The sequence below is a fragment of the Macrotis lagotis genome, chromosome 8 (assembly GCF_037893015.1).
Source record: "Macrotis lagotis isolate mMagLag1 chromosome 8, bilby.v1.9.chrom.fasta, whole genome shotgun sequence".
NCBI classification, from domain to species: domain Eukaryota; kingdom Metazoa; phylum Chordata; class Mammalia; order Peramelemorphia; family Peramelidae; genus Macrotis; species Macrotis lagotis.
In genome coordinates, this window is record NC_133665.1 from 43,134,184 (window position 1) to 43,149,477 (window position 15,294).

At 34.6% G+C, this 15,294-nt stretch overlaps 1 protein-coding gene across 3 annotated transcripts in view; it reads right to left on the reverse strand.

Annotated features, from left to right (window-relative positions):
* Window positions 1-752: 752 nt before the first annotated feature.
* The window catches only part of TMEM245 (transmembrane protein 245), a 114,653-nt gene continuing 100,111 nt past the window's right edge, over window positions 753-15,294 (reverse strand). For 2 of the 3 annotated variants that reach the window (XM_074196764.1, XM_074196763.1), the window contains 4 exons: window positions 13,210-13,310; window positions 8,192-8,366; window positions 3,255-3,449; window positions 753-1,238 (listed from right to left, as the gene is read on the reverse strand). In XM_074196764.1, the coding sequence (XP_074052865.1) occupies window positions 1,208-1,238; window positions 3,255-3,449; window positions 8,192-8,366; window positions 13,210-13,310 (502 nt within the window). In that variant the 3' untranslated portion in view covers window positions 753-1,207. Of the gene's footprint in view, window positions 1,239-3,254; window positions 3,450-8,191; window positions 8,367-13,209; window positions 13,311-15,294 lie in introns of those variants that run through there. The other variant, XR_012470788.1, reaches the window with a different exon arrangement.

Consider the following 15,294-nt stretch of genomic DNA (forward strand, 5'->3'; position numbering starts at 1 on the left):
TGAGTCAGAAGATCTGGATTCCAGTGCCATCCTTTCTACTTTACCACATATGAGAGGCTGGGCATGTCATTTAAGCACACTGGGCTTCAGTTTCCTCACCTTTAAAACAAGGGGTTAATATTAGATGACTGAGGTCCCTTCCAGCCCTAAAATAATGCATGACCTTAATATTCTTATCTGTAAAATAGGGACAATAATATTTGCCATACCTTATCTCAATTTATGTGGATGAAAAATGGTAACAGTAGTAACAATACTTTAAAAGTTTAAGTGTGTTCTACAAACTTAAGGCATCATTATTAAAAATAAATAAATGATGTGAGTAGAATTTCAAATGGGAAGAAAAACTGGATTTAAAAAATCAAACCATTACTGCACTTGATATCTCCATTTAAAACAGGGCAAAATGTACAATTGTACATCCTATTTTAAAAAAATTAAGTGCAGGGCTAGCAAAAGTAGTCAAAAAAAGTACTTCATTTCAAATATTAGTAATGTGACTGAATTTTTATCCTTAGGGGAGTCTTTTTGAGTCACCTAGGGTAAAATCTAAAATCCAAGCCAGCTGATTACATAACATTTGTTCTTCCTTAACAATGGTATGGAGTTAGGGAAAGAGGATGGAAAGACCATCATCCTTTTTCCTTACGCAGTTGAATTCTGTAAATCTCTTAAGTTTCTTGAAAACACTCTTCATGGAAAAGTGGTTATTACAGAAATATTCAAAAACAAATTTCTTAAAGCAGAATAAATTAATTATATGATATGCACTTTTAATAACAGGTAATTTAGAGGTCTTAAAATTACTATAAGCACATATATCCTTCATTTTTCCTAAACACTTCAGGAAAAAACAGCTATGATTTTTGCCCTTTTCAAAGTTACTTGAACAACATCCAAACCAGCTGTTTTAGCAGGTAATAGCCATGACTCCAGTGTATAACTTAAAACTTCTAAAGGTAATATTCTCAAAATTAAGTCATAACAAGTTTTTCTGCCATAAGATTGAATATTAGTATACAAATCCACTAGTAGCATTTGTTTTCTTGCAAATGAAAGTGCTCCATATGTAGACCAGTAAACACATTTTTCTTTCCAAAATGCTACTTCACTGGGCCTTCCTTGATCATTACAGCTAGAAGGACAGAAGTCCATGGCTGATCTGAATTCCCTGGAAGGAGATTTTCTTAAAGAAGCTGGTGCAGTATCACTCTGATTTTGAATCTTCTGAAATTCCTCTGAAAGTAGAAACAAAAAAAAGTCTTTAAAACTTAAAGGAAAAGTTTTTTTTTGTAATGAAAAAACATCTAATAGCAAGAAAAGAAACTCATTTATTTTATTAAATTTATATTTATCCAATCAAAACAAAGACCCAATTTCCCTACCTGTAAAAAAAAAAATTAGAGATGGGTTGGACTTCTACTGCATCTCTGACAATTATGAATTAATTAAAAAATTTATAGTCTCTTTATACCTGTAATGTACATGTCTAAAGATTATTAGAACAGCAACTTTTGGGTGGGTGGGTATGGAACTGCTGATGATGTACATGATTTCCTGTGACTATAGGGAAGGCTGAGTTGACCCTGGCAGTCATTCTTTGTATGGGAAAAAGCACACTTGCTGCTACTTGTCCAACAGGCCCTAGCGCCTGCCAGGAATTCTCAGCATGTTCCATATCCTTAGCCTGTTGAGCTAGAGTGACAGATCATGGTGTTGAGAGATTTTGTGTTTATGATCCTAAGAACCTTTCCTAAGAGAATTTTGTTTCCTTGTTTATTTTTACATTCTGAAAAGAAAATTCTAGGAAATAGTTCATGTCTTGAGAAAAAAAAATCAATCCTATTCAGAGTTGGATTTCTGTAACTAAAGGCAAATAAGTCGGCTTACAAACTTTCAGGCTTTTTTTGGGTACCATAGCTTTGGGGAGTTTAGATTAATACTTATATACCAGAACACTTGTTTATTAATGGCACACTTCTAGATAAAAATGCTTTTCAGGAATTTTTATCTTTGATGCCTTTGAAAATACTAATGATATTGAACATAGGTATTAACTTTGCCATTCACAGGTATTTCATTCATCTAAGAAATATATAAAATATTCTGCCTGGGATAAAGATGTAAGGAGAGACTGAGAAAAGATTATACAACTCTTTAGATCATTTGACAATATTTTTGGAAATATTAGTTATAGCCAAGCACAGAGGGTAGGTGAATAAATGACAGAATATTAAAGTTGGGAGAGGTTCACTTAGTCCAACTCTTAAAAAGGAAACATATCTATAGGAAGGAAGCAACTTGCTCAATGTCATTCCTGGCAGAACCGTGATTAAAACCAGTTCAATACTATTTTTCCTTTAATGCTCCTTCCAATGTACTATACTGCCTTTTTACCCATACAGAAATTTGAAATCAAATTGAAGCAAACTGAAAACAATTTGAAAAACCTCCTAAACTTAAATTCATCTTAGTGACCCGAAATTAACTTAGCAACAGCCTCCATCTCCATCTTCACCCCCCACATTTATTTTTATGCAAATTAAAAGTATTCATCAGAAATGCAAAAGTGTGTGTGGGAGTGGTGCCTAATCCTTGAGAAGCAAGGATCTAACTAGATAACAGAATTAATGAATTTTCAACTCTTTGGTTACATTACATAGGTAAGCTGGTCAAAATCTTTTGTAAATTTATTTTAATTTCAACTTAAAGTTTAGATAACAGTATTTTAGATGTACTTTCAGTATCTCATTTTTTTTTGACCAAGGAAAAAAAAAGACAAGTGCCTTCTTATTTTCTTAAATGAGGAATAAGCCAAATCTCACTTTATTATCATTAGCAAGAGGCAAATGTAAGAAAAGGGCCAGGTGTGAATTAAAACAAGAGCTTTTGGCACCTTAATGCCTTTCTTTTCATTCTTTTAAAAGAAACTTCATTTCTCCTCTGCCCATAAACTATTGAATTTAATGTAGAACCAGCTCTAAAACTCAAATCACAAACTGCTGTAACATATAGGAGATCTCTACACTCAATAATTAAGCAAAGCCTACAGTACACAGATTTAAGAGGATTTTAGAATAGCCTCACAGATTTGTAGTCTGGTTTCAACTGAACAAGATTATAAATTCCTCAAAGGCAGGGCCAGGCTACATATTATTCTCATATTCTCTACAGTTCTGAATCAAAAGTTTTTTTTATCAGTTATAGTTTAATATTCACACTCAATTTAGAGACATTTCTCTACTTTACCTTACCGTTGTGTCTGTAGAGACCACAGTATCTGACTTGGGGTGGGCGTGGGGTTTGTAGGACTTAATAACATGGCACTATAAATATTAGAGGCAACTACAAGTATACAGAGAAGTATGGGACCAATGATAGCTCCTTCCAGGCCTAGGTAGTATGCTCCACCAGCCACTGCTAAACCAGTCAAGTAAGGATGGCCTCCTCTGGAATAAAAACACAGAAAGGATATCTGTTGGGCAAATAGGCTTTTAAAAACTTGACATCTTAGAAGCTAAGGAACTGTTAAAAAAGTCTAAATGGCAATTTCTAAGCTAACTAAATGATTAAAGCAGACAGAATTTAAAAAAAAAACAGGTGATGTTGATAATCATTCAAAAAAGCTCAAGTTAACTAACTTAGTGATGCAAAGTAAAATTACTTGGAGGCATCACATCATTCATCAAATGGGCAAACATGATTAACAAAAGGCAGTGCTAGCAAAGTTGAGGAGAAACAGGTACACTTATCTACTGCTGGTCTAAATTCACATTTTAAAAATATTTCTGGAAAGAAATATGACATGTTACAAATATAAATACAAGAGAGACATAATATAAATTACAAAATTAAGCATACTTATTTTTGAAAATGGTCAATGTGGAAATGTTTTGCATGTAAAATAGGGATCATATTTCTCGACTCTCAAAGACTAGGGAAGGGTGTTGAGTGAGGAAGAGAACTTCAAGCTGAAAATGACAAATAATTTTAAAAAATCACACTGATAAAATAGTTCCATGATTGGGAAGATACCTTGAAACTGTAATAAAAAACAAAAGAGCTATTTGTAAAAAGATTTTCATAACAATGTTATTTGCAAAGACAAAAATTGGAAGCAACCTAAAAGTCCAAATGGTTATATAAATTGTAGTACATTACATAGTGAATATTATAAGTTTAGCTAGTTGTTAGCTAGCTGCTGTTCAATATAAATTTACCTTTCAATAAAACATTTAAAATAACAAAAAAATTCATGTCAATTAGAAAATAAGTTGTGATATTCTTCAAATAAAATGAAATAAAAAGCATAAATTTTAAAAGTAAATTCAAATCATGAATCCACTATAAAAGAGCATAGGGAGTGTTCAACCACCTTGCTACTCCTTCCCCAATTAAGTCTCTTAAGTGAAATTTGAGGAGAAAATAAAGCTTCTAAAGATGAGAGGGAGAGAAAAGAGGGCTCTTTTTTTGCAAGACAATGGGGTTGAATGACTTGTCCAGGTAATTATTAAGTATCTGAGGTTGGATTTGAATTCAGGTGCTCCTAACTTTGGGATCTGTGCTCTATCCACTGTGCCACTTAGCTGCCCCAAAAGGTGGACTCTTGTGGTGAATTTATAGGAAGATATGATAGTACAACCATCCAAGTTGATTAGATAAAGGATTCATGTGAGCATTTGGAAGCTGAATGTAATCAGGTTCATTTACAGAAATTTCATGTCCAGGCAGTCTGTTTTGTTTACTAACTTTCTAAGTTTGAATGGGAAGATTAGTATGAGAAAAATGGATTATTTATTCCTAGAAATTATTCTGATGATTTAGATCATTGGTATCACTGGAACCATGATGTCGGAGGAATACAGTTGCATGGGCTAACATTAATATAACATGATTTTATTGTGTTATTTTAGTGGAAAAAGATACAATAATGACCCACAATTCAAGCAAGTCTTCAAAGTTGTAAGCTGAAGAGCAGATACATCGTTAGAATTTACTTTTTTGCAATTTCTTATGCAACAGAAATTGCAGGCCCAGTCTCTCCAAAAAACAAAATAAAAAATCTGTGCCCCACTTCTTTGGTGCTCAGATACTCTGAGAAGATTTGCCAGAAGTTACACAGAAAGTAAGTGATGGAGAGTGAAACTGAATCCAGATTCTGTGACTTCAAATTAAGGACTCTTTCCTGTGGCAACTATAATTCCTGGAACATTACTCCCAACAAAAGTGTGGAAAATTATGGCAATGAATTATAACGGCCATTCACACAGAACACACTGAGAAAAGAACAGTGGACAAACAGTGAGAACAAAGAACTATGAAAAAACATTTTTCTGTCTGTTTTCTAGTCCCACAGGATCATGCCACTCTTGTAGGCAATGCGGTACAATGGAGATCAAAATGAGCTTGAGAATCAGGAGCTCTAGCTTCATGCTAATGTCTAGGTAATAAAGGACAAGACAATGTACTACTCTGCACCCTAATTTCAGCATCTGTGAAAGGATAATAATATTTAGTATCATTTATCCTCATAGGGCAATTGGGATAAAAATTCTTTTTAAACTGCAAAACACATCAGAAAAATGAACTGCTTATTTATATCTAGGTGGTTAGCACAAAAAGCTGAAGCAGTTTATAAGGAGTTATAAAACCAAGACAATATTACTGTAGAGGCCGCTGATGGTAAAGTGGACAAAGCACTGTGCTTGGAGGCAGGAGAGCCCGAGTTCAAATTTGGCCTCAGACACTTACTAGCTGTGTGAGTGACCCTGAACAAGTCACCTGTTTGCTTTAGTCTCCTCATCTTTAAAATGGGGGTATTATCCTACTTTATAGGATTATTGTAATATTTGTTTAAAAAGGGCCCTTAGCACAGTACCCAGCATAGAGGTTCTTCATACTTCTTTCCTTCCTGTCTTTTTCCTCCCTCTTCTCACACCTTCCCCTATGAAGTGAAGTTTCCAAAAGCCACTATTCATAATGGGAATCTTTGGAGCATCAAAAAAAGATTATACTTAAGACTACTCCACTTGAGAAGCAGGGTTACGTGTAATGCACATTCATGAACCAAAGTGAAATTAAGAGGAAAGAAGTCATGTGTTCAAGTCCCATTTTTGTCATATACTGACTGTGTGACCCTGAGCAAGTCACAACTTCTCAGTGTCTCAGTAAATTAAGACTCTCAGATTAGAAACCAGCTGCCCATCTGCACAAGTAGGGGGAATTTCCTTATATTAATGAAGTCATAGGACTGGAGCAAAAAAAATTTTCATCAAAAATATTTTCAACATTTTCAAAAAAAAAGATGAGTATATTTCATTTATATAGTAGATATGTGAAATGTCTCATTCCCCAATGATGCCAGTCAAACAATGTGTTATTTTAAATATTTTATTAAAATGACAGCATAAATATTTATTATTTTCTAATGATAAATAATGTGATACAAAATTAAGAGCAATGTTTGAAGAAACAGGAGGGGACAAGGATTTTTTTCTGGGGGTTTTTCTTGGTTTCATGTTCCTTAGATACAAGGAGTACTACTGTGTGTGTGCACACAGTTGTGCAAGTCTCCAGATTAGAGGAAAACAATGTGGTGGTCTTTTTATAATCAGAGATACTTCTCCTTGAACATTATATCAATTCTAATCAACCTTCCCTCTCTGATTAATGCTCAATAAGTATAGAAAATGTTTTCTTTATTGTAGCAAATTTCTAGCAGAATTTACAATTTATCATAGGCTTCTGTGAAACTACTTATTAAAATTCCCTTCCTTTAAAAAATTCCCAAACTTTTTATTTTTTTTATTTTTATTTTTTTTTGCAAGGCAAATGGGGTTAAGTGGCTTACCCAAGGCTGCACAGCTAGGTAATTATTAAGTGTCTGAGACAGGATTTGAACCCAGGTACTCCTGACTACAAGGCCAGTGCTTTATCCACTACGCCACCTAGCCGCCCCCAAAATTCCCAAACTTTAACATTTATAAACATTTTAGAATAGAAAAAAATTTCCTTTTAATCTTTCCTTAATTTTTTTCTTTATTTAAGGCAATGGGGTTAAATGACTTCCCCAAGGTCACACAGCTAGGTAATTATTAAGTATCTGAAACTGCATTTGAACTCAGGTCCTCCTGACTCCTGGGTCAGTTGCTCTATCCACTGTGCACCTAGCTGCCCCAGAAATTTTTTTTTTTTTAAAAGAAAGAGATGCAGGTTCTTTTTCTCCAGGAGATATACTGTTATAGGAGAATATGGGCTGAAATGGAATCGTTACTTGTCAAAAGTAAAGGTTTATGTTGAAACCAAGGGGTAGAGTGATGCAACAAATAAAAAGCTAGTTGTGGAGTTAAGGGAACACCTGGAGTTTGTCTCTATGACAGAGACCACCTAACCTTGGCTGTCTCAGGTAACTCTTAACACTGCAAATTAAGTTTTGATCTGTATCAATGGAATTCCTGCATTGGGATTTCCTCACAGGTCAGGACCGAAATCAAAAAACAACAAATGAGCTGAAATTATTAGAAGGGACAAGGAAAATTGTTTAAAGATGTGGATATCTGATTTTTAAAAAAAGTTTTTTAAATGGAAAAGTTCAGAAATAAAACACTGATTCTTCACTTTGGCTTTTATCTGATAACATAGCACTAAAACATGAGTCTGCATTCTGACATTTAGTTATATATTTCCTTTAATTCTTCAATGGATTTGTGATCACATTGATGTGAGTATTCAGTCCAATGATGCAGATTATAACTCATCATTTTCAACCCAGGCAACTCGTTTCTGTATTGTAATCACCCAACAAACTGGAGGTCTTCTTTTGGGCTTTTTAATATTTCATGGGTAACTGCAGCACCCAATCTATCTGTTATTTCTCACTCTGCTTTCCAATTTAATGTCCAATACAGCGGTGCCTGGCACAGAGTAATTTAATAAATGCTGATTCATAATACATTTTCTGCATGTTATTTTTTTTATCAATTCTTGCACAAAAACAGGTTTTTCATTAAAAAAATAGCCTTATTTTATGAAGTCAGTTTTTATTAAATAGAATAGAATGCAATAGAAATGCAAAGATTGCTAGAGTAAGAAAGTCTAAAAAAACTTCTAAAATTACTTAATATTTTTTATTAACATGTGAAGACACTGATAATTATAACTAATGGTGCTTTGAGTTTTGTGAAATACTCACCCAGATATATCAGAGTAGATTGCAGTATCTACAAAATAGGTTGGTAAGAGGTGAAAAACAAGAAGCAAGACGGCTTTACATCCTTCTCCCTGAGTAAGCCACAGGTCTAGGACAGCAGGTATTGCTGCCCAATACGTTCCCAGAAATGGTACTGCTCCAAGGATTGCCGCTAATGCTAATAAAGTCAAAAGAAAATAAAATTTATACCATAGAAAAATAATAAACAAAACTGTTCATTCTTTGCAATTCTTGCACCCCTGCCCCCAACAACTCACATATAGTAAAATAACCCACTCATTGGAATGTTCAAGGAATTAATGGATTAAAAAAATAAGTGAAGATTAAACTGCTTAACTAAAGTCAAGCTTCAGTGAACTGGAAGAATATTGTTTACTGAGGAATTCCCCCCCACAGGGCCTGGTGAAGTACAACGAACACTTGGTTGTTTCAGCTCTGTCACTAATTCACTACCACAAAGTACAAGTCTTCTCCAGAACTTAGTTTTGTCAACTGAAACAGGAACAACATTTCCTGCCTATCTTAAATGATTTTTGAAAGAATCCAATGAAAAGAGCACTTTTGAGAATTGTAGCAAATGGGAAAGGTGCCAATCATAATTAAATGCCAATGACAACTTTTCAATAGTAGCAGGAACACATTCCTGGTCAAATTGCTAATGACCATCATGCTTCTTTCTCAGGTCCAGAGGCTACCCACAAGTAAGACGGCACTGTTCTCTCACAGGTGACCAAAATTTGTTTCTGATAAAGGTAAAGACATATTCAGAATGTGGTAAGTTCCAGGCATCTCCTTTTGAAGGCAAACCCCAAGAGCTACCCTGCCCTTATTTACCTGCAGACTATAAAAGAACAGAAAAAGGGTCAGCACCAGGGCCCTGTATCAGTTTGAAGATTTCCTGTGCCAGTCTAAAACTGGGAAGATAGAATGTGCTGGTCCTTTACAGTGAAAACTTTAAGCTAATCTGGAATTTAAGGTTCACAGGATTTAGAAGTGGAAGGGAGTTTATAGCTCATCTAATTCAATTTTCTCATTCTAGAGAAGGAAATGGAACCTGAGGGACATTATATGACTTGATTTAAGTTATATAGATGACTCCAGAAATAAAGAGAACTTGGAACTAGACAAGAAGTTGATCTGAGCTATAAGGATGAAATAACTACTGGGCACCTGAAAACTGAACATCATGATGTCATTTAAGCTATAGTGATCCTACTCAACATGCCACGGTCCCAAACAGGAGATATTATTTTTGTTTTTGAAATGTTTAGTTTCATGAATCTGGTTACTGTCTCCTCTGATGGCTCCTCCCTTGGTTGCCATTTTCCCCCTTTTATAACCTCTGATTCTCTCTAATCTTCAATCTCTCCTTATCTATTGTAAACTTTAATGTTGCCTACATACAAATACCCAGGTTTCCTCCATCCTTATAAAACTCTCACTTGAAGCTACTGTCCTCTTATGCCATCATTTTTTTCCTCCTCTTCACAGCCAAAGCACCAGAAATACCTAGCTTCACTCACTGCCTTCTACTTCTTCTCTAAACTCCTTCTAATCTACATTCTATCTTCATGCCTCTCATTACTTCAAACTTCTTTTTTCCAAAGTGACCAAGGTTCACAGTTGCCTTTTCTCAGTTTTCATTTTTCTTGATCTTTTGCATGAAGCACAAGACCCCAGTGACCACCTTCTCCTCTTAATTCATCTCCTAATACTCTCTCCTCTGTGTTTCCAAGATGTTGTTCTCGTGGAGTTCTCCTCCTACTTATCAAGCTACTCCTCCACTCCCTATAAGCTGAGTAGTTCCAAGGCTGTCTCCCAGATGACTCTCAAATCTATATATACAACCTTATCCTCTCTCCTGAATTCTAGTCTCTCACAGTTGACTTGGTCATTTCCAACTTGATGTTCTGTATGCATTTCAAACTTAATATACCTCCAACTAAACTCATCTGCTTTTCTTTACCCAATCCATCTCTCTTCTGAACTTCCTTATTTATGTCAAAGGTACTATCATCTCCTAGTTAACTAGTTTCACAACTATAGTCATTCTAGATTCCTAATTCTCCCTGCATGTCAAATATTCACTCACTTGCCAAATTCACAACATCTCTTGCATTCCTCTTTTCCCTATTTTCAAGATTGTCAGTCTAGTTCAGGCCTTTATCACCTCTACATTCTTGTAGCACTTCCTCAAATCTTTCCCTTCTAAGAGTCTCTTGAACTAAAGTGATATTTCTAAAGCCCAGGTTTGGTTATGTCATTCACAAGTTCAAGTAAGCTCCAATGGCCCTTTCTTATATCTAGAATAAAATGCAAACTCCTCTCAGCAACTTAAAGCCTTTCACAAATGTTGCAAAATTAACTTAGCACCCTTTTGCTGAGTTGAAAGGTCCCCAAATATTGTACACTGTATATAATTCTCAGACTTTTAATGTATTACTGTTATTCTGACTTCTCCCCCTCTTTCTGTTAAAGGAAACAGCTCTCTTGAAGGATGAGGGAAGTTCACTGAAGGAAACCAGGTTAAGTAAAAAAAAAAGACATCAATAAAAACTTATTTTTTTTAAAAAAGGAAGCCTTTGGTAACTGGGCTCTGGTTTTTCTAGGAATATTGCACATTTCTCCTCATCATACCAATTTAGGTCAAACTGACCTCTCTGACATATGCCACACCATATCCCATTTCCCTTGCATTTGCAATCTGGCTCCTATGTCCAGTTAAGTACTCTTTCCTAAAATACTTTATTTCCTTAAAAGTTCAGTTTAAGTGCCACTTCCTCCAGAAACTTTTTCTTAGTTCCCTAATCTGCTAATGCTTCCTTCATCCTACCAAATTATATATTTTACACACACACACACACACACACACACACACACACACACACACTCTCTCTCTCTCTCTCTCTCTCTCTCTCTCTCTCTCTCTCTCTCACTCACTCACACAATGTTATTTTCCCCAATAGCATGTAGGTTTCTTGGTGCAAAAAATGCTTTATTGATCACTTAGTACTCAAATACTCACTGGTTATATGACCCTAGTCAAGTCCCTTCACCTCTGTCTAATGGAATGGAGAAGGAAATGGCAAATCATTTCAGAATCTTTGCCAAGAAAAATTCCATGAGAGATCACGTAGAATTGGATAAATGCTTGCTTTATCTTTTCTGGTTTCTAGTCACAGATCTTCCCTGTGACTAGATCCTACAGATTGTGGTCTGTCTTTGGTCTTCTTCTTCCACATATTCCATCCATCCCTCTAACTCCAACCTCTCCCTCCAAGCCTCATAACAACATTTCTAGTTGCTTTTAGATTAACTGAATCTAGCTGTCCTACTAATACCTCCAGGGCAACATGTCTAGAAACAAGTTCTTATCTTTTTAAACCTTGAAGTCATGAACTTATTTGTAAAAAAATACTTTGATGACTACTTCAATATTATTGTTTTTAGATGTTCAGTCTTATCCAACTCTGCATGATCTCATATGTGGTTTTCTTGGCAAAAACACTGGAATGGCTTGCCGTTTCCTTCTCCATTGGATAAAGCAAACAGAGGTGAAGTGACTTGGTAAGTCTTTGAGAACAGATATGAACTCAGGTCTTCTTGATTTCAGACACAAGGCTCTACCCACTGAACCATTTTGTTATTCCCAAGGCAAACAGAGATTAAGGGGATTTGCCCAGGGTCACACAACTATTAAGTAACTGAGGTTGGATTTGAACTCAGGTCTTCCAAAATTCTATTCACTGAGCCAGCAGCTATCCATTTCAATATAGTTCCATGTATTTTATGCATTTAAAACTATAATTCTCAGGTGTACAGAGACTACCTTTTTGTGTCTCTGATCATAATCTTACCTATTTTTACTATTTCAACATTGGAAATTATTTCTAGACTTGGTAATATTTCTAAATATTAATCACAGAGCAAGGAAATTTCTATTTTTAGTAGTATATGATTATAGTTTATGTAATATCCTTATTGTTAACCCTTTAAATACCAAAAACTTTTCTATCTATGTAAAAAAAATAATCCAAAGGTCAGCCCAAAATAAAAACTTTCTTGATTAGGAAAGCAAAGATCAGAACAGGATAATGAGAAGATTTGAAACTATGAAGGTTGAAACAAGAAGATTGGTTACAGGAAATGAGAATCTTTAACAGGCAGAAGAGAACACCTGGGAGGGGACAAGGAAACTTTTCAAGACAAGGGTCTTTGAACAGGAAAGAACCAGAATTAATGAGTGGAAGTTAGAAAGAGACAGATTCTGATTTAATAGAATGAACCAGGTTGAGTTCTTAGTTCTATGTACTTCTTGGTTAAAACTCCATGAATAAATGAGGAAAGAAGGTATCAGTAACAGCACAGTTCTAGGTAAGCTTTCTTCAGGATGACAAATGTCTACAGGAAAGAAAAAAATCTAAAAGAACTGGGGTAATTCTACAAGTGAGGGAAAAACTGGTGAGGATTAATATAGAAAAATGGACAGAAAATCAACTAGGAAATCAAAAGAACAAGGTTGTTGTCTCAGTTCTGACTATCAGGCTGTGTGACTTTAGACAAGTTACATCATTCATATTTTGAAGTCTCAGAACCTTCATCTGTAAAAATGAGCCTAAACCAGATAATCGCTAACTATGTACCATACAGAATGAACATGAAAAGAGTTCAATTATAAAAAGGGTGCTAGATGGTTCCAGGAAATACTTGGAACTCAGAAAAGTTGTATAGATAGCTCAGGTAGCAGTACAGAAATGAGTCCTGGCCCCAGAAAGTAACAATAACAACAACATTCTGTAGGGCATAATCACAAAGCTACTATTATTGCTTGCTGTTAGACAATCATCATAACTATTTATGTCAAACCATGCTCTGAGCCCAATTCTCCAAAGAATTAGAAAAAGTAATACTTCATACATGACCCTTAATCAAAATATCAATTTTCTATAAAATGATCTAAGCATCTCTTAAAAGAATATAACTGAGTTTATGGTAGTTACCTGAAGGAATGAAGACAATATTGATTCCAAATATGGTGTGAGTCAACCAAGTATACAATCCATAGAACCCAGCCATTTTCAAGGAAGCATCAAACACACCTCTAAAATGTCCAAAACAAACAAACAAACAAACAAACAAACAAACAACAAACCATAGGAGATAAAATCATTGTCACATTGTAACTTGGAAAACTCAATTATATTTTAGGTTAATGTCCATATTGTTAAATGTTAACATATTGCTAAATGTCCATATTATTAAATGTTAACATATTGTTAAATGTCCATATTATTAAAACCACATTACTATGAAAAATAAAATAACCACTTTTAACTTGTATCTATGTAATAATGTGGATTTTTCAGACACAGGTTTTAACTACTTCATTTCACAATGAAAAGTCTTAATTATGTTCTCATGTATCAATAGTTAATGACTCAAACTGCTCACCCAAATATTTGAGACCATTTTCTAAATTAAAGTCCAAAGAGATGTTTATTAGACTGTTGCTGCATTTTGTCTTTTGCCTCACTTTTTTGGCTTGTTTACCTCATGTATGAGGTTAGTTCATCTTAGACTTGGATAACTCTATGGTTCATTATTAATTTTATATAATATTTTCTCATAGACTGGGTCATGTCCTTAAGATGAAAAGAAAAATAAAAGCAAGTAAAAAACTCAACAGGGATTGGCAGTAAATGATTCTCTGTGGTTACCTGTAGGATAAATCTTTACAATTTCCCTAGAATCTTCTATCTTAAAAGGATCACCTGGGTTGAATTACTTCGGCTTTTGAATTTTTTTCTTACCCATTTATATTTCTACACCCCAACATTAACATGGATAATCAAAAATTTATCAGGAGAATCAATAAAAGGATGCAAGGATGCAATACATAGAATACACAGTTTCTTATTTTAGTTTTATCACTAATTAACTGCTAAATAGCCATGCGAAAATCATTTCCTATAGAAGTTTGGGCCTCCTTAAATTCAGATTCCCCTTAATTTTTTCTATATTCTAATTTATTTTTTTTTTAGGTTTTTTTTTTGCAAGGCAGATGGGGTTTAGTGGCTTGCCCAAGGCCACACAGCTAGGTAATTATTAAGTGTCTGAGACCAGATTTTGAACTCAGGTACTCCTGATTCCATGGCTGGTGCTCTATCCACTACGCCACTGAGCCACCCCTATATTCTAATTTCTTAGATGATTTTGTTATAAAGTCTCTTCCATCTCTAATAATCCATGATGTAATTACAATGAATCATCAATTAAGTACATGTGTTTATTTACTCAAGTAATTCACTCACTTTGCCTTCATCTCAGCAGCTATGTTATTGCCAAAACTAATAAATTATTTTTATGTGGGTAACAATGTTGATGACATAGATGAACCAGCCTGTGATGTTACCCACAGCAAGTGAAAAGGCAAACTTAAACATCTCTTCCTTTTATAATCTAACTTCTTCATCTGAATTAAGGTTACAAAGCAATAAGCAATTATCTATAAAATTCATGTAGAGGAAAAAAAAAAGAATATAGCCAAGGGAAAATTCCATAAATTTAGCTGATTAACTAAAGTCTGTCAGGTAAACATTGTCTTGTGATTATGCCCTACAGAATATCACTGTGGTTGTTATTGTTACTTTCTAGGGCCAAGACTCATTATTCCTATACTGCTACCTGGGCTATCTACACAAATTTTCTGAGTTCCAGGTAATTCCTGGAATTATCTAGCACCTTTTTTTTTTATAATTGAACTCTTTTCAAGTTCATTCTATATGTAGCATATATTACATCTACTTATTGTGGATTGGACAATTTGCTAAATGCTAGGAATAGAAGGAGAAGCAAAAAAACATGGGAACTGCCATCAGGAAATATCAGGTTTTAATAGGGAGACAATATGAAAACAACTAAATATGTTCAAGTAGATGAAAAGCTATTCTCCTAGGATCTGAGAGGGAATCAGGAAAGGCTCCTTGCCAAAGGTAGGATTTAAGGTGAGTTTTGAATGTAACCAGGGAAGATGGCAGTAGAAGAGAAAAGGGAGAGTATTTAGGCACAGGGTACTCTAGTGAAAA